The sequence below is a fragment of the Culicoides brevitarsis genome, chromosome 2 (assembly GCF_036172545.1).
Source record: "Culicoides brevitarsis isolate CSIRO-B50_1 chromosome 2, AGI_CSIRO_Cbre_v1, whole genome shotgun sequence".
NCBI lineage: Eukaryota > Metazoa > Arthropoda > Insecta > Diptera > Ceratopogonidae > Culicoides > Culicoides brevitarsis.
Window position 1 is genome coordinate 4,648,845 of NC_087086.1, and position 25,069 is coordinate 4,673,913.

The 25,069-nt window shown below is 24.0% G+C and overlaps 1 protein-coding gene across 2 annotated transcripts in view; it reads right to left on the reverse strand.

Annotated features, from left to right (window-relative positions):
- Window positions 1-25,069, reverse strand: part of LOC134830653 (neural-cadherin-like) — a 165,737-nt gene that overhangs the window by 15,047 nt on the left and 125,621 nt on the right. For both annotated transcript variants that reach the window (XM_063844203.1, XM_063844202.1), the window contains exons 5-6: window positions 23,762-23,905; window positions 872-987 (exon numbers count right to left, since the gene is read on the reverse strand). In XM_063844203.1, the coding sequence (XP_063700273.1) occupies window positions 872-987; window positions 23,762-23,905 (260 nt within the window). The remainder of the gene's footprint in view (window positions 1-871; window positions 988-23,761; window positions 23,906-25,069) is intronic.

Genomic DNA, 25,069 nt, shown 5'->3' on the forward strand with positions numbered 1-25,069 from the left:
ATCACAAAAGAAAAATGACAAAAGCTTAACTCTTTATAAATTTTTAATGACTCGTAATGAAAAAATTTCCCAATAAATCCAATAACGCACAAAGTAATCTCGATAAAAACAGAGCTCTTACGAAGCTAATCCAAACACAAATGAAACTAATTCCGAACAAGAATTTCCCATTTTAAATCCCATATTTCAAAAATTAATAAATATCCATTAGATTGGCTTCCTATTCTTCTTTCTTTGACTCTAAATTGTCAATGATTGGAGTAATTTTCGAAAATTTATGTCATCATTAGATGTCATCGTCAGTGCACACAAATATTTGTTTTTCTCCACAAATTGCCATAGAGATTCAACAACTCCAACTAACTATCCGAAGGTAACGTTACCCGTTTTCGACGAAAAACATTTCGAAACATAATTCCTAATAATAAAATAATTTTTTATTATATTGCCTGCTTTTTCCGGAAACATCGACATCGATGATGATGACGATGGCATTCCGATATAAATCCAAGTCATGCGTGAACGAGAGGAAATCTCTTCATCGTTTTCATTTGATTAAGATTTGTATCGTTTTGTCGTTCTGAAGATGATGATGACAAAATTTCTTCTTTTTTTTTTGTCAAGGAAAAACTACACGTGAGATGTTTTGTTGTTCCTTCAATAATTGAATAGACTGTAATAATGGACTCACGACGCATTTTAGATTCAAAACGAGCCGAAGGGAGGAGAAAAGTGATGTTTTGGGGGATAAAAAGGGTTTTTTGTTCGTCATTGACTTGACATCTTCGATGAAAATTTTTTAAAATAAAGCTTTTATTGGATTCGGAGATTTTGTCGGACAAAATTCTATTATCAACAATGAAATACGTACCTTTTTTAATGTTTCATAATCTAAACTACGAGCTACAAAAATTTCTCCTGTGGAGTCTTTTATTCCAAACACATTGCCTACGTTACCGCTTGCAATCTTGTATCGAATATTCGGCGCTGTAAAAGAGAATAAAAAAAACGAAAAATAAATAGCTTGTTGATTTTTATAACATTTTTATTTTATTTGATACAAAGGAGAAAAGTGAAAAAAGAAAACTGGAAAATGGTAAAAAAAAATCGATTTATTACGCGAAATAAAGAGGGCAGGCAGCTTTAAAGAGATTGACGTGGCTTCTTTTTTTTGTTCAATTGAAACTTCAATTTTGTTCACTTACTTTAAGACTTCTCACAAAACCGCATTTTCATATTTTTTTTTATTTTAGGAAAATTCTCTATTTATTTATTTAAAAAAAAATTAATTTTTTAAATTAAAATATTTATTTAATTTAAAAAAATATTAAATTTAAATAAAAAATAAAATTAAATTAACCGCATTTCATATAATGCGGTTATATTTTATATTTTTTAATTTAAATTTTTTAAAAAATATTTATTAATTTAAAAAAAAGTTAATTTAATTTAAATTAAATTTTAAATTTTAAAATTAAATTTTATTTAAAAATTAAAAAAAAATAATATAAAAATTAATTTAAATTTAATTAAATTTAATTTAAAAATTTAATATTAAAATTTAAAAAAAATTATTTTTTTTTTACTTACAAAAATATTTATTTAAAAAAAATATTAAATTTATATTAAAAAAATTAATTTTTATTTAAGAATTCACACAAAACTGTATATCAATATTTGTTTTTATTTTATGAATATTCTAAAGTCTTGCTAAATATATTTTTTTTATTAAATAAAAACTTTAACTTTTAATTTTTTTAACAAAATTTTAAAACCAATTTCCACAATTTCTAAAATCCAATCATACACAAACCTCGAAATCCGTTTAAAAAAATCAATAGAGATTTATCTCTCACTCAATTTCATTGCTACATAAATTTCGTATCCAATCCACGTCAATCAATGGATGATCAGTAGTGATGAGTTAGTCGGTCAAATCCCACAGATTTATTTTTATTTCTTTTTTTTAGTATTATTTTTGCACTTTTTTTTTCACTTAAACCCGAAATTCCATCAAAGAAAAAAAAACTTTTTTATTTTTACAACTTGTCCTACTTTCATCACACTTTTTGTCTCTCCTGCAAGATAAATTACTTGCCAAATATGGACTGAATGGGGAACAACTAATCCCTCAGTCGTCGTCATCAAGCATATTGTGTATGCCTGTAGCTCACTTACTTAACAGATAATGCAGTCATTGACTGACACAAAAGAAATTGTAGCGAGCGAAGACAAATAATCCAAAGACACAAGGCAATAATGTAGTCTGTCAATTTCGTGATTGATTATGCATTTTTTGTTTCTTGCGTGTTTTCTTCTAAGCTTCTGATTTTCGTGGAACGATTTCTTTCGGGGATGAACTGCTGAGGATGGCACGTCAATGTCAAGATAAACTCTGATAAATTTGATTCAATTTTTCATGATGTTTTTTTGTTTGTTTGTGGCTTTATACACATCGTTACTTTTCGAGGCAAAAAAAAATTGTTGAAAAAGGTCAAATCTCTCGTCAGATAAATCTACTGGGCAAGTAGTAAAGTTTTATTGACAAACCAATATTGTTTTGGGGCGTTTTCTTGTTGTTCTCCGCAGTATTTTTTTTTTTGATACGCTCAAAAAAAAGTTTAACAACATCATTTTATTTGTATTTAAAAAGTTTACCAAAGGCACTACATGACTTCTTTACTCGACTTCGTTGAATCGTAGATCTTTTTATCTTCTGGATACGTTAAAGTACGAAGAAGGAACGATAAACTGGATGAATTTTAAAACTTATCCTTTTTTATTACTATCTGATTTTTCTTCTATTTTTTAAACGCGTTTTGATAGAAAAAATGGCGCCAAAAAGCCACGTGGTTAAAAATTTTTAAAAAATTCAAAGTTTTGAAGTGAAATTTTAAAATTTGCATTGGGATAAAAATTAATCAAATCTTTTTTTGAAAATTAGAAATGTATTTTTGACATAAAATTAAATACTTTTTATAGAAAATAAAAAATGTGAACTGGGATAAAAAATTTTGAAATATCTATAAAGTTAAAATTTTTAAAATGTGCATCGGGACAAAATTTTAATAAATTATTTTTTTAAACTTTAAATATATTTTGGGTTGAAAATTATATATTTTTTAAATAAAATTTCAAAAATGTAAACTGGGATAAAAATTTCAAAATATCTATTAGGTCAAAATTTTTGAAATGCGCATTGGGACAAAAAATTTGTGTTGATAAAATGTGCTTTGGGTAAAATTTTAAAATGTTCAATGGGTCACAAATTAAAAATATGCTTTGGGATAAAAATTATTTAAAAAAAATCAAAATGTGCATTGGGCTGTTTCTTTTTTTGGATGTCAAAATGCGATTTTAACTCCTTATTTTGTCAAAAGATAACTTTAAATATTTTTTTTTTCATAAATTAATGAAGAACGATCGTTTTTCGTGACCCAGATAGCAAAACAAAGAAACAAATCGTCCTTGAAAAATGTTTTTTCCGTTCTCCCACGTACCACGAACGTTTCGCCAATCCACTGTTGGGCCATTTGTGTCTCGTGTCTAGCCTGTAAGAGTTTATTTTCCCTGTTTTTATCAATCTTTATGTTTATCTTTGCGATTACGATTTCTTATCGTGTATTTTTCTATTTATTCGCAGCGAACGAAGATAAATACATTCAGTCACGTAATAAATGAATTCAAGGAGTCATGAAGTGAGATGTCTTCAGAAGAAAATTTACAAAGTCTTGAAAAAAAGTGGAAGAAAAAAGTGCGTCAGTACAACTTTTTTTTTCCTTTCCATGAATTATTAATAAAAATAAACAAAAAATAAAAAGTTTCTTACTTTTAATATTTTTTGTTTGCTTTCTTCGTGGCGCGCAAGAAAAATATCGATAAACAACTTTTCTTTCGAGCGTAATGAGAAGCTTAATAAAGCTGATTACGTCTCGTTTTACTTTTCTCCGCATTTACTGTCATGATAAATTTTCAGACAAAGGGGATGTCTGCTTACTTGCCCACGAGCCAAATGAATGAACTGATTGGATTACAATCATTTTATCGATCAACGAGGTAATTATCGTGTTTATTTCCATCCCTTCTAGCTGTTCAAAGCTGTTCAAACAAAAACATTTTCATAAAAATTATTAATTACAGCCATGATTAAAAAAATAATTTAAAACAAAAAAAAAATCGACAAGAAATATGATAAAATCAATAATTTTTCATTACTTTTTTAGCGAATTTCTGAAATGCTGTTGCGCGGAATAATTATTATTGTTGTCGATGCAAACAAAAAATGATAAATTAATATTTTAATTCATGCTATGAACACATAAAAGCAGTATACGAGCATTGTGTGATGATGATGTTTCGTTGTTTTTCTGACAGGCAGTCGACGCAAATGAGATTATTACCTCTGATGGCGTTGTGTTTATATTTTTATTATTTTGCGTAAATGAGTGTTGAGCCGGAATTGTTATAAATGGAATTTTTTCGAAATTTATTTTTAGCATTTTTTTAATTTGTTAGCTTGAAAAGGCTTAAAAATTAATACTTTTGTTCAAAAATAAATTTTAAATTACAAATTCATATTGAAATATTATAAATTTTTATTAAATTTAATTAAACGTTGATTTTAAATTAATTGATTCTATAAAAATAAAATTTAATATTGATTAAAAAAATAAATTTTTAAATTGTTCACAAAATTTTATAAAACAATATTTATTTTAATTTTTTATTTATTATTAGTTTTTTGAAAAAAATATAAATATAAAAAAAAATAAAAATTTTCATTAATTTATGATGAAAATTTAATTATAAATATAAAATAAAACTTTAAATAAACTTTTTAGAAAATATTTATTTGAAAATTTCATAAATAATTATAATAAATTTTAAAAAATATTAAAAATTTTAATAAATAAAAAAAATTATTTTTATATTTTTTATTTATTTAGGTATCTATTTTATTTAATTTTTTTTTTTAATTTTTAAAAATAAATTTTTAATTCAAAATAAATTAATATTTTTGAATATTTTCAATAAAAATATTATTAAAATAAAAATAATTAATAAAATATTTATTTAAAAAAAATATTGATTTATTTTGAATTAAAAAAAACTAAAAATAAATAAATAAGAAGGAAAATAAATAAAAAATAAATAAATTAATCAAAGAGTATAAAAATAATTTTTGAATATTTTTTTAAAGTTTCGATTAATTATTTAAATTAAATTATTTATTTTTTAAATTTATTTTATTGAAAAAAAAATAATAATTTTTATTAAAAATCATAACTATTTTCTAATTTTTCTTTCATTTTGAAACATCACAAGAGCAAGTAACTTCTCTCACTCCATTTAATGCTAATTTGTAATAAGATCCGGTCAAGCAGAAACACATTAACTCATTAAGCAGTTCGCATTTAATCTTGTTTATTTGCTTAATCATTAATATTAAATTGCATGCTTGATGACACTTTTCAATCAACGCACACTTGAACGAAGTTGTCACCTCATCGTCTCTGAAATTTTGCAATTCACTCGATAAAATCAATGTCATCCTTTGTCGCAACCACAAAATGGAATCTCCGAGAAAAACCAAAAATATTTTTGCGTTAATCAAAATGTGGCTCACACTCTGTCGGAAATATTAATAATTAAGTGCCCTACAATGTTAATTTGTTTGTACAATATTTACACAACAGTCTCGCTTTCAGTCGCGAATTTTGTGGTTTGCACTCGCACATAATTATTATTTACTACATGGGCGCTTGCAAAATGTGGGAGGGTCATGGCATTTAAAATAATTATTTATGATAAATTAACGGTATTTGACATATTAATGATGCTGACGGGAGGGAAATTGCTAAAAATATTTTTACCTTAGGTGAAATTTTTCAACGCAAAAGATCGGAATTAATGGAGCGCTCGTCATTTTCACTCAATTTGCCTCCATTTTGTATGAAATTTAATTTAATTTGAATATAAAGTGGCTCAGATGGAAAATTCGCAACGAAATAAAAATGCAACAATGTCATTATCTTTGCAAATGAAGCTGATCTTTTGCATCTGATACTCATCATGGCAACGTATTTTTTTCTCCCATTGTTGGCAAACTTCTTTTCCGTTGCAGTGCATAGATAAGGATTTCGTTCATTTTGTTGTTATTGTTGTTTGAATGGGGAGCAAATTGAAATTGATGATAAAAATATGTGTGTCGCTCAGTGCAGCCATGATGATGCACATTATTTCTGTGAAAGCTTAGCATCAGTCTTCAGCTATCTTGCGCGTCTTTTTTGTTGTTTAGTGCATCATTATCCTATCGTTCTATTTTTGTTTAGCTGTTTTTTTAGTGCATTTGGATTTTTTTTTTATTTAAAAAAAAAAAAAAATATTTTTCAAAAAATTTTGTTTAAAAAAAAAATTTAATATATTTTTTTAATTTTATTTCAATATTTTTTTTTTATTTTTTAAACAACTTGTTTTACGTTTGTTAACAATTTAAACATATTTAAAATTTTTATAAAATTATATTTTGAATAAATAAATAATAATTTTTCTGAATTTCGAAAGAAAAAAAAATTAAAGATATTTAAAATTTTAAAAATTTTTTCGTATTGACAAAAATAATTTATTTTTTTTTTTAATATTTTTGATATATTAATTTACTTATTTTTGTTTTGATTAAGTTTTAAAAATTAATCAAATAAAATATAAATAAATATTTATATTCGAAAAATTTTCAAATAAATAATAATATATTTAGAATTTGATTTTCATATTTTTATAATCTGAAAAAAAATTAAATAAATATATAAAAATAATAATATTTAAAAAATAAAAAAAAAATCATAAAAAATAAAATTTTCGAAAATTTGAATTTAATTTCAAAAATTTTTTTTATTTTCGAAATTAAATTTCAAATTTTCGAAAATTTTTATATTTTATTATTCATGATTTTTTTTTTATTTTTATTATTTTTTTCTAAATCCAAGTACATTTTTCTTATCACCCGACAATGCAAAGAAGTATTGCTTTTCTTTGCTTCCCGAGACATCGAGTGAGTGAGTGAGAGATGGCAATAATAACAACATAATAAGAATGGAGGAAGATGAAAAATTATCTTGGAATGCATAAACAGCAAGCAGCAGCCAAGAAGAATAAGTGTCATGATAGATAAGATGTCATTATGCGTTAGCGTTTAAGCGATAAAGAAGTCTCAATAATGGAGACATATTTCATTCATTCGATTCTCGCAGCAGAAAAAAAACAAAATTGTTTAAATAGCTCTTCTAACTTTTTTTTGCGGATGATCTCAGAATAAAATAAAAAACGTCTTGATTAATTTCCAAACGAAGTGAACCCATTTAATAATCCACAAAAATGAAAATATTTCAAGGTAGTTTTTGCGGATTTTATGGGTTTTTCCGGACACACGTGTCGTGTTTTTTTTTTCTTGATAGAAAACTCACGTTTTTAAATTCCATGATTTATACTAAAAGGAAAAAAAAGGTCCAATCAAAATTCCAACGAGGATTAGTTGCGTGTTTGGCTATGAAAAAGGTATTTTTAGTGAGTGAAAAAAGGAGCGGAAAAAACAATAAACAATAATAATAATGATTAGAATAACGCAAGGTAGGAAGTGAGGATAAACTTATAACAAGACAAAGGTTTTTAGCGACCTTTATGGAAATTGAAGTAATTGATTTGATTGATATTTTTTTTATTTATTTTTTTTTTGTAAAATTTTAAGATTATATTTAAAAAAATAAAATTTAATTTAAATTTTAAATTATATTTAAATTAATTTTATTTTAATTAATTATTTTTGTCAAATTTTTATTTATTTATTTTTATTTTTTTTTTTTTTTGTTTGAAATAAATTTAAAAAAATAATTATTTTTTTAACAAACTTAATTATTCAAGAAATTTTTTTTTTTCACATTTTTATATTTTTAATTATTTTTATACTAATTTGCTAACCAAATATATTAATTTTATTTTTTTTTAATTTTTAAAATTATTTGAAAATTTTTTTTATTGAAAAATTTTTTAATTTTTTTCTAAAATTGCTTCTTATTAGTTTAAAAACATTAAATTCACACATTGATACCAAACATTTTTAAGAAAGGAAAAAACAATTTTTAATAAAAAATAATAAAATAAGAATTTTTTTATAGAACAATTTTAAAGCTAAAAAGTCAACACAAAGTCCATTTCAAGTCAAAAATTACTTTAAATAGAAAATTTTTCTTCATGCTTCAATAAAAGCTTTAACTAAAAACTCATCATAAATTTTCTTACGCCTGACGTAAAAATGCATTTCGTTAAAAATTTTAAATCTTCTTACTTTGATTTTTCATTTCCAATAAATCTCTTCACACCGAAAAACATTGAAAAGAGATTAAAAATTTGTTCTCGGTTTTAAAAAAATAACTTTTCCTCCTCTTAATTTTTGCTGTTTGCAAAAATCAAACACGAAAGAAAGCAAAAAAGCAACGAAGAGAAAAAAAACCTTCACGTCCAACCGATAAATCTCCTTAGTTGGAGGCGTTGCCTGCTGCTTGTCTCTAACGAACAAATTCATTTCAGGAATTTTTAATGGCGTTGCGACAAGCAAACAAGAGATAACGCAAAAATAAAAAAAAATTAATATTCGCTCAGAAACACGTGACACAAAACATTCGCATGTCACCTCGGAGGACAAACAACTGTCAAGTCAAGTAAACAGACAGACATGTTTGCGAATAATCTCTTTTTCTATCGTCATCAAGGGTGTTTGCATAACACACGTTATAATTTTCTATCCAATCAAATACACATTAGCAAAGCATTTAAAGTAATTCACACAGATCGCTCGTCGTCGACGTCGTCGTCAAGAGAGATAGGAAAGTTCTAATTTGCCGTTGGAGAAGAAGAAAAATTGATTTTGTGACATGCCAGACTTAGCTTGGAGCTGTTGGTAGGTATTATGTAAGGTAATGTCAATGGATTATTTTTTATGTAATCAATATCTAAATACTGTGCGTTTTATCAGTTTTTTTTTTCATTTTTTTTATTTTTTTTTTTAAATTAAAAATTTGAATTTTATATTTTATTTTTATTTTTTTTTTATTTTTAATTATTATTTTTTAATATATTTTTATTATATTAATTTTTTAAAAATCATTTCGTAATTCAATTAATTATTTTTTATTTATTTTTAATATTGAATTAAAAAATAATTAAAATAAAATAATTTTAAAATAAATAAAATTTGATTATTATTTTTATTTTATTTTATTTTTTAAATATTTTTTTTTTAAATATAAAAATTTTCAAAATCATTAAATAAAAGGGCTAATAAAAATTAGACAAATTAATTTTAAAATTGTTTTAAAAATAACATATTTTTTTCAACATTATTTAAATAAAAAAAAATAAATAAATAAATTTTAAAAAAATATTTTAAGAAATTTAATAAATTAATAATTAATTAATTAATAATTTATTTTTAAATAATTAAAGAACAAAATTTAAAATAAATCTTATAAAAAACGAATATTTAAATAATTTTTTTTTTATTTGAAAAAATAATAAATAAATTGAAAATTTTAAAAATAGATGAAAAATTAAACAAACACTCAGTACGACCTATATAAATGGCGACAAGGAAGAAGAACATTCATTTATCCCATTTGTATTTGCGTAACAATAATATTTTATTATTTGATCAAATGTAATACAATTTGGGTGTATTTGTTCTCCCCGCACACATTCGGTTACAACATTTTCGATTGTTTCTGATTATTTTACATGCACGTGGGTACGAGAGAGTGTATTTGGCAATTGATTTTCACTTATTTTCAGTCTGTTAATCTTCTTCCTCCTGACTGAACAAATATTTGGGTTGGAGATAAATGTTGGATAATTTGTGTTATATCTCAAATGAAATTCATGTATTTCGAGGAGAATTTCCAGCAAATGTCATAGAGGTGTATTGATTTTGCCAAATGAGGGTCGTAAATGTAATTTATCAATGTGTGTGTGTGTAACTTTGTTTTTTCATTAAAACAATGAAAGGAGTTTATCATTGAGAGGGCTTGTGATGGAGAAATTTTCAAGAATTTAATAAAAAATTATTTGAAATAATTTTATTAAAAATTTTAATTATTTTTTAATAATTTAATTATTTTAATAAAAAATAATAGTTAAAAAAATTAAATTAAATAAATAATTTTTAATTAATTATTAATTTTCATTTTTTGTCCAATGAAGGTTTTCACGAGGGAGAAATAAAAAAAATAAATATTTTTAACTTAATTTTTAAAAAAAAATTTTAAGAAAGAATATTAATGTTTTTTTTTGTCAAAAAATTGTAAATAAAAAATAAAAAATTAAAGTTTATTGATTGGTCTGAGTTAAAAACTTTTTTAATTACATCTAAAACTTTTATCCAAAAGTAATATTAGGCTTCTTGGAATTAAAATCAAAATTTCTACGGCTTTCGTTTTATCAACAAAAAAAAATCCAGACAGTTTATTTTATCGAAAATTCAAGAAACAACAAAAAATTGTCCTTCAACTATTAACAAACATTACCAAAAACATTAAAATATTAATTATTACTTAGAATTTTCTCGACAACATGTTCCACAAAAAAAAAAAAAATACAAAACCAATAATATTCTTTTACAAAAACTTATTTTTGTGGCTGTAATAAAAGTAACTGCCAAGAACTAACACAACATCTTTTAACCCTATTATTCGCTTTTTTCCACACAAAAAACACATTTTTACTGGAAACAAGCTTGAAAAAGTACAAATGATGTTAACACCCGCCCGTTTTATGTTTTTTTTTCTTTGTAACAAAAAACTTTTTTTTTTTTGAACATAAAATCATTTTATTTCCACATTCGTGCATGTTAATTGTAGCATGCACCAAAGGCGACAACATTCGAAAAAAAAAATATCTGGAGACAAGTCCCCGTTTTCTCGTCTCGACAGACACAAAAATTGCAATTGCACTTGTTTTGTTAACTTTTTGTACGAGAAAAGAAAAAAAAAGAGTCGAGCAAGACATAAAAAAGCCTCGAACAAGACAAATTTTTTTACAAGTATTTTATTAAACGCAAAAAGAAAACTCTCACAATTTCTTTCTCGATCTGCCAAGAACAACTTAACTTCTGCTCGAGAAAAAATAAACTATTTAGGGACGTGATTTGGGATGTAAGACAAGATTATTTTAAACAAGTTCAGCAATTGCAAAGTTTTACTGACATAAAAAAAATGGAAAATTTTTACTGTTCGCGAACAAATAATAAAAAGTTTCGTGTTTGTTTTTGAGATGAAATGCTTGGGACAGACACGAGAAAGGGAGAGAAAAGGGTTTGTTGCGACGGATAATGAGTTTGTCAAAGAAGAAAAAGGAGTAAATTGACAAAAATGTCTGCTAACGAGATATTTTTATTTTTTTATTATTAGATAAATAATTTTTGCTTTTAAATGCCCAACTGGGACTTTTTTTTTGTAAAATTATAATTTTTGTATAAAAAGTTTTTAATTTATTATTTTTAGCAAATTTATTAATTTAATAAAAAGGGTTTTAAAAGGTTTTTAAATTAAATTTGTTGAAAATGATCTCTTTAGATAAATTTTTCAAAAAATAATTATTTTTTATTTAATTTAATTTCCTTTAATTAATTTTTATTAATACTTATTTTATTTAATTAATATTTTTTTTTTATTGAATTAAAATAAAATTTAATTATTTCATTTTTCACGTAAATTTATAAAAAAATTAAAAAAACACTTAAACATAAAATTTTAACATAAATTTTTCAAGTTTTGTAATTTATATAATTTTTTATTTAATAAAAAAAAATAAATTTAAAAAATTGAAAAAAAAAAAATTTAAAAAAAATTTTTTAAAAATTAAAATTTATTAAATTTTTTTAATTATTTTTTAATTTATTTATTAATTAATTTATTTTATTATAAAAGTGATCAAAAAAATTTATTATTATTTTTTTTTTAATTAAATAAATATTTTAATTCAAATTTTCATAATTTTTTTTTTAATTTTTTTAAAAGTTGATAAAAAAAATATTTAAAATAACATTTTGTTTTTTTTTTTTTAATAAAAAACCGACGACTTTTAATTTTTATAAACATTAAAAACAAATCAACAAAAAAAACTGAACTTCCCCCATTAAACAATGCAATGACAGAAAAATATGTACCCAACACAAAAAAGCACCTGAAGTTAATTACTTTTTTTTCATGCCCTTTTTTGTGTTGTTTGTTTGTGTTTTTCTTTGTCCTTTCATTTAACAACATGTCGTTTGTTATTTTTTTCCGTTAACAAAGTTGTTTCATTTTTTTTTGAGGATTCCGAGACATAACGGATATAAATTCAGGTGCAAAAAAAAATCCACAAAAAGTTCTGGACTTTATTTCATTTTTATTAAGCTAATTATTTATCGTGTTACTGCGCCACGTGTTCCGAATATCAAACTCGTCGCAGTAATAAACGAGGCGTCTCCATTTTTTTCGCACTTTTACAAAAAAGAAAAAAGTTCTCAGAAAAAAAAAGTTTTATTTCATCAATCAACCTCATTAAATTCTCACCCTTTGCTCGTGTTTCGGCGCAATAGTCGTTCGGAGTAACCACCGATAATAAAATAACGACCTCAATAATCATAAAATAATCCATTTTATTATTTGTGAAACATATTTTATTATGTATAATAAATGACGGGATGCACCAACGAGAGAACTTTATTATACACTTTATTTATTTATTTCGGATGAAAAAAGTCATATTATGGATGGGCTTTCCTTTCATGTAAATGTAGCGCCGAGCAACAAGACGAAGACGAAGAACAATTACGCCGAACGGAGGAAGAAGCTTGTGCTTGGCTGATGGAAAAAGTTTTTATTGCATAAGTTTTCTTCTAATTTATCTGATAAATGTTGTGATGAAATTTCGGTTCAATAAGTTGCTCCCGCTTTTGTTCCGCGCTCGTTTTTCTCCAATGTTATTTATTATCATCCACAAGTGCGAAAAAAATTAACAAAATGATGGAGCTTTGACACGACTCCCAGAATTAATAAAAATAATTAATTTATTTTTGTTTTTGCGCGATGAAATGAGAAGGGGAGAGGCTTAATGATGGTTGTTAAGAGTTGCCAGAACAACGAAAATTTAATTGAATTGTGTATTTTATTTGGGATGGAGTAGATCGATTTTGGCAATTTTTTTGGGTTTTCGCATTTTCATTGATTCTCTTCTACTTTTTAAGACTCATTTTTCTTGAATTTATTTTTTTTATAAAAATAATGATTATTTTTTAAATTTTCTTAATTTTTTTAAATTTAATAAAAAATTGATTTTTTCTATTTTTAAAATATTAATTATAAAATAAAAATAAATAATATTTAATTTAAATTTTATAAAATAATAAATAATTTAAATAATAAAAATTAATTTTAATAATTAAATAATAATTAAATAAAAAATTAATAAAAATAATAATTTTTTATTAATTTTAAATTAAAAACTTTTTTTTTAATTTGTTAATTTTTTATTTTTAAAAATTTTAAATTTATTTTTTGAAAAAATATAAATTTAAAAATTTTTTATTACTTAAAAATTAATCTTAAAAATTAAAAAATTTTAAAAAAAATAAAAAATTTTTTTTTAAAATAAAAAATTTAATTGTTATTTAATTTTTTATTTTAATTTTAAAATATATTTTTTATATGTATAAATTTTTATAAATTTATTTTTTATTTGAAATATCGTAGAATTTAATTCGTATTAAATAAAATAAAATAGTTTTTAAGTCTCTACTTTTAATATTCTTTTTCATGAAAATGTGGAAAATTTTTAAAAATTTCCTCAAATTTTCCACAATTTTCTCGACTTTCAAAATAAAACTTTTCAATATAAATCCTTCTCAGAAATACAGTTAAAAATCTCTTTTTCATCACTCACTTGAATTCCGTTACATTGCCTCAATATTTTTTTTTATCTCCCATTATTTGGTAGCTATTTTACGCCTCACTTGACATTGGGCATGTTGTCCCTTAACACGCATCGCATTGTTTCTCTATAATTTTCTTTGTTTTTTTTTCTTTCAGGGATTTACGTTTAAAGTCAGAATCTCATCAGAAACAATTCAAATAAAAAAAAAACTAAATCTCTCCCTTAACGAGCGACAGAAAAAAAAAACGAACAGATTAAATATATCGCATCATTAGTTTCTCCAACTAATCCCTGATTGAACAACAAGATTATGTAAAAAGACGTTACGTAACGCATTTTTGAGCAAACTAGTTTCGGGACCAAAAGTTTTCTCCTTTATTTGCTCCGTGAAGTGTGAAATTCTTCCCGATAAAATGACAACCTGGAGGAAATTCAAGTCAGCGGATCCGTTTAATTTAATTTACTTCGCTGGATTTTGTTTTCATGACTTTTTCGCTAAAAAGAACTTTGTTTGTTTGTCATTTATTGCCTCATAATTTTCAATGCTTTCCGTTCTTTGTGTATCAATGAAGAAAAAAAATCGTCTTTTTTTGTGCGTTATTGTCTCTCGTTCGCTTCTTCTTTAATCCAAATAAATTTCTGTCATCATTATTTTCGCGTAAAAATAAAATGTCGAGCGCGCCGAGTAACTTAAATTGAAACCACTGAACCGAAATAAATACAACGGAGGGAAATACCAAAACTTAATGAAGATTATTTACTCTTCAAGTCAACTTGAGTTATTTAACATTTTATTACGTTTGGGTTATAAATAAATCTGACGAGTTCGCGATTTTTCGGGTGAAAGTTGTTCAAATTGATTAAACGGACATAAAAAGTGACGAAAATTTTATTTATTTTACCTCGAATCTATTTTTTTTTGTCTCAAGAGAAATTTCCCTTTGTGACTTTGATCGAAAAACGGAGAAACAATGGAACGAAAGAAGCAATAATCTGATATCGTTATTATAAAATCCCTCTTTTAACTCTATTTATGACGATTACCATGGTTTTTAATGGATTTTAATCAGGAAAAGGGAAAAATAATGTGTAATCCACGATAAAATAAACGATGGAGGCAACAAAAGATGTTATCGATGCAGAGTTGTTGAGTAAAAGGGGACAAATTTTTGTGTCTTTTTATAAGATAATTTGAAAGTAATAAAAAAAATATTCTTATATTAAAAAAAATATTTTTATTAAAAAAAATTATTTTGAAATAATTTTTAAAATAAAATTAGTTTTAGTCAATATTTATTTTATTTAATTTTTTTTAATTTAATTTTAATTTTTTTTTTATTATATTTTATTTTATATTATATTTTATATTTTATTTATTTTATTTTATTAATTTTTTATTTAATTTAAAAAAAAATAAAATAATTTTTAAATAAATAAATATTTTTAAATAATAAATATTTTTTATTTAATTTTAATAATTTTTAAAATTCTTTTTTAAAATAAAATAATTTTATTTAATTTTTAAAATTCTTTGAAAAAGATCTGTTCAAAAAAATTATCCAAATAATAAAAAAAATTAAATAAAATAAATTAAAAATATTTTTTAAAAATTAAAAATTAAATTTTTTTAAAAAAATATTTTTTTAAATAATTTTTTGACTAAAATGTTGAATTTTTTTAAAAAATTAATTTTACATTAATTTAAGATTTTTTTTAATTAATAAAATTTTGATTATAATAAAAAAAAATTAAAAATAATAAATTTTAATTTTTAATTTTTTTAAATAATTTTTTTTTTTAATTTTTTTAATTTAATGTTTTTATTAATAACAATTTTAATTTTTACACATGAACGAAACTTAAAACTTCCGTCACTGCTGTTGATATGATCATTTTTCTCTTTTAATGATTATTAAGTGTATCGGAAATATAGGCAATTTGTATATATTCTCCCTCAGCTTTGTTCATTGTTTAATTTTATGCTTGACAATGTATCCTCATGTAACGAATTTTAGCGATTACACACAAAATATGTTCCCTCTTTTATTTTCTTCATGCCACACACTGAATGTTTTTGTAATGAGATAATGTAAGCGATTGATTAAAACTACGACGAAGAAGCTCACTATCGCACTATCAAAAGTTTCGGATGAGATGACGGAAAAAATTAGTCATGCTTGCGTGAAAGTCGAACGGCAACGAACAATTAATTTACTCGATAAATCCAGAGGGATTAGATTACTTTGATTTTTACATGAATCAAGGTATTAAGGCGCACACACAAGTTCCAACAATTAGACAGGAAATAATCTGCATGATTAACATCCGGGCTTTGTCGTCGTCGTTTGGTTTGTGCAAATGAAGAGTTACAACTTCCTGTCTAACAACAACGAATGCCATTAAAAAAAAGAAGCAAGTAATTCTTTTGATTATAATAAATTTAGTAGCTACTTTCGTCGTTACCTCTGTAGCTCGGCGGTGTTTGAACAAATATTGTACAGAGGAAAAGCTTTAGATTTATTCGTTTGTTAATTAACTCTCTCTCCTTCTCTCGATTTTCTCTTTTGTTCTGCGATTTTCTTACCGCATTTCGAAGAAAAAATGTGGTTTTATGCAGAAATTTGAGTCTGTCGTTAGTCACGTGGTTAAATTTCAACTGAAAATTTGAAAAAAAAAAAATAAAATGTGCCTTGGGCAAAATTTTAATATCTGTCACGTGTTAAAAATTTCTAAAATTTGCATTGGGATAAAAATTTAGAATGTGAAATGGGACAAAAATTCATAAATATGAAAGATCAAGTCACGTGGTTTAATATTTGTAATATATAAAGCTCAAAATGTTTTCAGGGCTCAATAAAATAGTAAAAATAGGTCACGTGGTTAACTTTTTCCAGAATATTTCGTTAAAAAAACTTCAAGATTCTGAAAAAATTATAAAACTTGATAAATTTAATAGTTCAGGTCACGTGGTTTGAAAATGCTTATTCGTTATTTTTCTAACGACAACTTTCTATAAATTTAAATACTCGTCGCGAGTTTTTCTATCTACCAGCCAATACCAACTAAGAGTGTTGACACAAAAAATAAATTTATGTTTTCCAATTCATTTTACTTTTCGTCGAAATTGCTGAAGTCAACTAACTCGAACAAAACTTTTTTTTCCTATATGAAAATTTATTGATTTGTCATCGTTTATTCTTTCGTTGTGAATCTCCTCGACAAAGCACAAAAAATATCCGAAGGACACCCAAAAAATATATTTGCTTTATTGAAAACTTGAAACCAATTCCATTCATGGCAAATAGAGCATAAAATCTGCTTCCGGAAATGCAATTTTCGTGCGTTTATTCTCTCGAAAATTTACTTGCAAGGAAACATTTTCGTCAATATTTGTTCGACAATTTCTGCAGTACTTTTACTTCAAGTTATTAAAATCGGATCAAAAAAAAATTGTATCGCTTCCAAGGAAAAGCAGATATGTTTGCTAGTTATCGCTAAAAGCCTATAAAAGTTTTTTAATATGAAAAAATACTCACACAAACAAACCGCATCCTTTTTAGGAGAGAAAAAAAAAATAATAAAAAAATATCATATCAAAAATTGCACCCAAAGCCATGTGTGTGGGATGGATGGATGTTTGTGCCAATTTTATCTGTTTATTTGTTTCGAGTTAGTATTTTTGTTTGAAAAATTGCCTCGTTTATTTATGGCTTGCAAGGAAAACAAATATTCATATATATATCAATATATATTGCACAAAAAAAAATATTATAAATGTACGAAGCAGGAAAAAAAAATACTGCAAAAAGTTTTATTAAAAGTGCTTCTAATGTTGCCTTCGGTGTTATTGTCAATATTATATTGAGAAAAATGTTTATCATGTCATAAAAATAACAAGAAATTCAGTTTTTTTAATGGTTTTAGTCAATAACCAGAAGTCTCCATTTGTTATTTTTATTCAATATTAAAAATTAAAATATTTAAATTAAATTATTTGAATTTAAATTAAATAATTTAATTAAAAAAATGCTTTTTTTTATTTTAATTTAATTTTTTTAGTTTAAATAAAAAAAAAATAATTTAATTTTTTTTTAATTTAAAATATTAATTTTAATTTTATCAATTTTTTATTTTAATTTTTTGAATTTAAGTTCAATTTTAAGTAAATTTTATTAAATTAAATTTTTTATAAATAAAATTATTTTATTAATTAATTTAATTAAATTTAAAATTTATTTAAAAATAATAGTTTTAATTTATTATTTAATTTATTTATTTAATTATTTTTTTTTTATTTTAATTTTATCAATTTTTTTTAAATTTATTTCGAATTTATTGAATTTAAAAAATAATTTTTTTTTTAAATTTAATTTTATCATTTTTTAATATTATTTTTTTTATTTATTTTAAAAATAAATATCTTTTTTTAAATTTTATTTTATTTCATCAAAAATTTCTTATAAATTTATTTTTCTTGATATTTTCCTTCTACAAATAAAAATAAATTTATTTTCCATTTCAAATCGTGGGAAATTTTTCATAAAACGCACAGATGTTCAAGTTTTCGCCACAAAAATAAGATAAATCGAATTATGAGTAATTATATTTTATTATTCAGTTTTATTAACAAAATATAAATTTTATTTGTGGTTTCCTTCATTATCATCTAAATGAACGAAATTTCAGGAAATCCTTTTATTTATAGAAATTTTATCAATGAATTTGTTAAAATATTTGATAAAATCAAGAATTTCATTTTTATTAAATGAAAAATATAGAAATTCTTTATAAAAATATCTCAAAAGAGTTATCAATAAATTTTTATTTTGGCAAAATTTTTTCGAGGAATCCGTTGTTGACAATTTTTATAGAATTCACATATTTTTTAATTTAATTTTTTTTTTGTCAAAAAAAAAATATGTTTATTTTGATGTAAATACTTCAACATACGATTTTTTTCCAATTTTATTTTATAATAACATTTTTTTTTTAGCAAATATTATTTTATTGACATCAGAAATGTAAATATCATCTACATTCTACGCATAAAAGTTCATATATGCAGAAAATAAAATGTACGAAAGTCATAAATATTTTATTCTATAAAGTCAACATGAATTTACTATTAAAATAATTCGCTTTAATTAAATAATCCATCATTATTACTTTACTTTGCCGCATTAATATCAGTAATTTCTCGGATGTCACGATTTTCTCCGCCTTTCTCTACTCTCGCTCGTGTTGAGATGAAAATCGAGTCAAGTTGTTTTATTTTAAAATTTATTTTATAAACTAGTGTAATTGAAATAAATTGTCATACCAACACGTAACTCTTCGCTATCACATCTCACTCCAAGATTTGTGTCACCTTAGGGAGATTTGTCGTCTGATTTTATCCGTAAGTTGAAGTAGAGATACAGGAAAAATGTTTTGTTGTGTTTTGTTATATCAATCTTATTTTGTGAGAATTTTCTGTGCGGTTGTCGTGCAATTCGTTATCGTTATTATATTATTATTACCGAGTTTTACTAACTTTGTTATTTTATTTTATTTTGCTATTATTTTATTGTAGATTACGTAAAAAAGTTATGCTAATGAAAAGTATGCGTCTCCTGTTTTGTGCGATTGTAATTTGATGTGGATTGAAATGAGTTCTTCAAAGTTGTGCATTTCAAATATAATTAATTTTTAAACAAGAGTTGGATAAATAGAAGTTTGAAGCTTGATACAAAATTATATACTTCTTGTTTAATCGAAAAAGTGGTTTCAATTGTTAGAAAATGTAAATTCTCAAGTATTATATATTTAAGAAATTTGAGGTTAGGTAAATTTTGAATAAAGATCTTAAATAAAATTATTTTTGAGGTTATGTTTACAATTTTTAAAGATCTTAATTTAAAAAATATCAACAGTAATAATTTGAAAGAGAATTGTGATTTGAGGTTAGATTTTAAATTTAATTGTTTTTTATTGATCTGATGCGATCTGTTAGATCATATCAGAACAGATCTCAAGTGATCAAAAATCTTCAAACAAAAAGATCAAGATCTAAACTGATCTTAAATGATATTAATAAAGATCAGTTTAGATCTTGATCTTTTAAATTTATCAATCAGATCTTTTGTTAGATCTACAGATCTCAGATCAAGATCTTCAGATCGCCATTTTGAAAAATTTCTTTTATTTTCTTTTTAATTAAGCATTTCAAGTTTCAACTTTAAAGATGCAACCAAAGCAAAAATAAATCGTTAGTTTACAACAATTTTTTTTCAAATGTACACTGAAAATTTTTTTGCGTTTTTCATGCTCGTTAGCTAAGTAAAAGCCACTCACGAGGTTAACTGTGAATTTGATTAAATTATGTAAGCTCTTTAAAACAAACGTCAAGAACCATGCTTTAAGCCGTTTAGAATTATGCTCTAATAATTTTTTTGTACAAACGCCATTATGACTTTTCTGTCAATAGTAGGTCAACTTGCGCATAAAAAAAAATCTAATCGGATTGTCTACCGCCCGTTAGATTTTCACTTCAGTTCAGCTCGTCGAATGAAAAAATATCATCAAAAATACATGTTTCAAAGTATGAGTTATATGCAAGAGCAGAAGCTGAAGAAGAAAAAGAACGGAGTAGAAAAAAATGAAAATACATGAAAATAAATGAGAAAAGACTGAAGAAGTCTTCTAATGTTGTTTGTTGTTCATTTTAGTAAACGGTACATTTACTCCAGAACGACGTCATTAGTGTGTGTTTTTTTGTGTTCTCTTCTGTTTTGTTGCTGAACAGATTACGGTCAAAATTTATTATGCATAATATGGGTTCTGGTCCATGTAATCGAAAATTACAGCGATTTCTTTCGTAGCTGAAGCTGCTTTGACGTTTTTTTGAACAAGGGTTTTTTTTGAAAATTTCTGAGAAAAATGGATTTGGAAAAGGCTTGTTGGGGGTTTGTAGGGTATATTTTTTTATGAAAATCACTTTGTTAAATTTTTTGAAAAAATATGTCTTAAGCAGATATTTAAAATGATCTAATTAAAAAAAGAAATTCATCAAAAAATGTGTCAAAAATTTAATTTGAAAAATTTTCAATGGACTCGTTCTACCAAAATATTTTTTCTTAATTTTTTTATTTCTTGAAGAAAATAAAAATTAAAATAATTAATTTTTTAAAAAAATTTAATTTTATACCTCGAAGGTATGCAATAAACATCACACAGAAGAATTTTCAATTTTCATGATTTTTCATGTTATTTTCTCGATTTTTCTTGCACAGAAACCTTCTCAAAGCCTACTATGAAAATTTTCAAAAGACTATATGAAGATTTTTAAAATAAATCGTGAGTTATTGCATTTCAAAATTTGTATCTTTTCAAGTTTTTGAGCATTTAAAATAGAAAAATACGCTTACAAAAAATTTTTTCGATAAAAAATAATTTTCCGCTAAGACAAAAAATAGGAAAAGACACATTTCTGGCCTTGAAATCTTGACAAGGGATTACTTCAAGGAACATTTCGCACAATTTTCTCTTACAAGTGTTTCCTCATCTGCTTGAAATATTTTCGCAATGGCCTAGATACATCTCTCTCGGCAGTTCAACGGAAAAAGTACTTTGCATAAAAATTCACTTAAAATTATGAAGAAAAACATAAAATCTTGTTTGTTCTTCTCCATTTCTCCAACAATTTTCCTCAGTCCCGTTCTCTCCAAGGCATTAGTAGATTAAAAATTATTGATTGTTTGTTTGAATTGTAACTGATTTAATGTTATTACATCCAAGTTTTCCTCTCTTCGTTAGTCGACAAAGTTAGAGAACCGCAGAAAATGTTAAACAAACTTCAGCATTTCGCCGAGTAAATAAATATAAAATAATAATAGTAATAATAATAAACTTATCTCCAATACAAACAACAACCACGACGACGACGACGACGACGCTTTTCATGCAAGGAAGAAAATTGTGGTTTTTCGCACACTTTTCTGTCCATGACACTCTCGATGCTTTTCCAAATCATTTAACAACAACCGGATTTTATCGGTGTGCGGGTTTCGAATGTGTTGTGTGGTCTCGTCGTCGTCGTTCTTTGCTCCCAACATGAAAAATTAAGGCTATTCAGAGCGATCTCCTTGTGCAAAATGAAGAAAATGACCGAAAACGACACAAAATACGACAAAAAAGGGAGACAAATAAATAATTTTCAATAAAAATCTCCTCAGATTTTCAATTTTCTTCGTTTACTCTGTGTTTGCGTGTGTTTTTATTGCTTCTCTTCCATCTTCGTTTCTTGCAGTTTGTTTGGTTTTCCTGAACGACTTCGTCTTTTTACATTTTTTAAAATTTGAAATGTAATGTAAGATAAAATAAATTGAATCATACTGATATGCAGCAGAATGTTTTGCCATCGTCGTCGTCTTCGACTTTGGAGAGTAATAAGTAAGGAGGAAGGAGATGTGCTTGGCAAAACAATGCAATTTCTTATGATTACTTAAAAGAAAACTTTCATTATTCATGGAAATGTGCATCAGTTAAATAAATTACGGGGGAGAATGACGATGTAATTTTAGAAAACGAATAGTTTTTTTGTGAACATGGAAAATAAACATCGTCGGGCAGAAGATAATTTATGGAGAAAGGAATACGTGGAGATGACTTGTTATTTTTTAAAAATGTTCATTAAATTGTATTTTTTAACGTTTAAATTGGATTTTTTAATTTTTATTTTTTTAATTGAATTAAAAATTAATTAATTATTTATTTAATTATTTAAAAATAATTTAAGAAATAAAGCTGAATTAATTAAATTTTTTATTTAAAATTTTTTTAAATTATAAATATTAAAAAAATAATAAAAAATCTATTTTTTTTAATATTTAATTTTTTTAATTATTTTTTTAATATTTATAATTTAAAAAATTTTTAAATAACAAATTTATTTAATTCAGCTTAATTCCTTAAATTATTTTTTAAATAAATAAATTAATAATTACCTAATTATTTTTTTAAAGCTTTATGTTAAAATTATCCAAATTTATCGAATTTATCCAAATAGAATTTTTGTCTTAAAAAATTGAATTTAATTCCCAAAATATTTTTTTACAAATTTATTTTAAATATTTTTTTTTTGAATAATTGAACTATTTCGAAAATAATTTGAATTAATTTGTTTCATTAAAAAATAATTTTTAACAATTAATTCATTAAAATTAAAAATATTGTTTTTCAAATATTCAATTTTATTTAAATATAGTTTGTTAAAAATTATTTAATTTTTTAAATATATTTTTTTTATTAATTTGTTTTATATATTTTTTAACATTAAATTCTTTTATAATTCATTGAAAAAATTAATTAAAATTTAAATTATTTAATTTTTTTTAAATATGAAATTTTATTTTAATTTTTATTCATTGAAAAATTAAAAATATCTAATTTATTTTAACGAAATAATTAAAATATTTTTTTATGGAAAATTTTAAAAGACATCCTCCTCGTCGTTAAATACAAAAAAAAAAAAATCAATTAAAACTGCCATCAACAGTGCTCGTCTCTTCTTTACAATTATCTGTTTTTGCGACTTTTTAAAACTCAATGAGCCGTTTACCCTTTTCTTTAGTAACAAAATTGTTAAATAAAAAGATTTTTGTTTTTTACACGAAAATAACTTTCTCTGATTGGCGTTTTGCTACAAAATTAATCTGTTCTCGTCACACACAAAAAATTACCATTTTCCAGATAAAATTTCTCAAGTCAAAAATTAAAAGCAGAAAAAAAGTTTAATTTAAAATTTCTTTTTTGTTGTACTTACACTCGTCGTGATTCCTGGCCGCAACTGTGAGAATCGTTTGATTGATGTCTGCATTTTCATCGACCTCTGTTTCGTATGCTCCCTTCTCGAAGTACAAAGGAAAGTCGTTTTTATCAGCGGTACCAGTGCGAATAAATTTTGTTACTGCAATGAAAAATGACGGAAAAATTTATTATTTTATTTTTTGTGCGTTTCTTCAATATTTATTTTAAGAATTTTTCGCTTTTCTCTCTCTCGGATGAAGGAAAAAAAATAAAATAAAAAGCTTGTCAAATTAAAATGGGTAAAATATAGTTTTGCATGTTGCAAACCTTCAAGCCTGTAATGTACATTTTTTCCCTGCACTTTGTCAGAAGATTTTATTACATTTCGCTATTTCTTATTTTTCTCGCAGGATTTCGAAGCATTTAATTTTCTTCTCAACGTGGACGAAAAAAATATTTGAAATGCTTTGAAATACAAAACCGGCGATTTTTTTGCTTTTGATATAAGATACAGTTGTCTTTTATCGGAAAAAGTGCCCTCCGAGAAAGACATTTGATTTTCTTCTTTTTTTCCTTCATTTGAAATAATTGAAGACGACGACGCATATTTGCATTATGCGTGATTGAATTTTGTTTCCTCTGGTCATCAATTTTCTCTTTGAATTTTTATTATTATTTTTTTTCATGAAAAAATCATCGTTCTATTATTGTCATTTCAAATTTCAAACCACGTGACATATTTTTTTAAATTTCAAAAATGATCAATAAACCACGTGGCAAAAATTTGAAAAAACCACGTGACTAACTTTAAGAATTTAATTGATAAATTTTAAAAGCCGAATGATAAAGTTCAAGCAATTATTTGAGATTTTTTATTTAAAATTGGTCACGTGGTTTTTAAAATTATTCAAGGTATTTTTTGAAATAATTTTAATAATTTTTTAAAAATTGGGTCACGTGGTTTGTTTAATTTTATTTTTTTATAATTGAAATGCGCTTTAGTTTTTTTTAAATAAAATAATAAAATGTGATAAAACTTGGAATATGACTCAAGAAAGAGAAAGAGATTTCAATATAAATGGAAAATAAATGAAAAATTCTCCTATTTCAGGAAAAATATGTAATTTACGTTCCCAAGAATTCTCACTGACTCGAATTATGTAACATGAGAGCAATTTTCATCCCATAGTCGCTTGATTCCGCACGAGATAAGATTAAAAGTTGCATACAAAGAAAAAGGAATGAGGCGCACATGTCTTATAAATATCTTTCAAGAAAACATTTTATGCAACTCAATTCACATTTCATTCACAAAAGATATGAA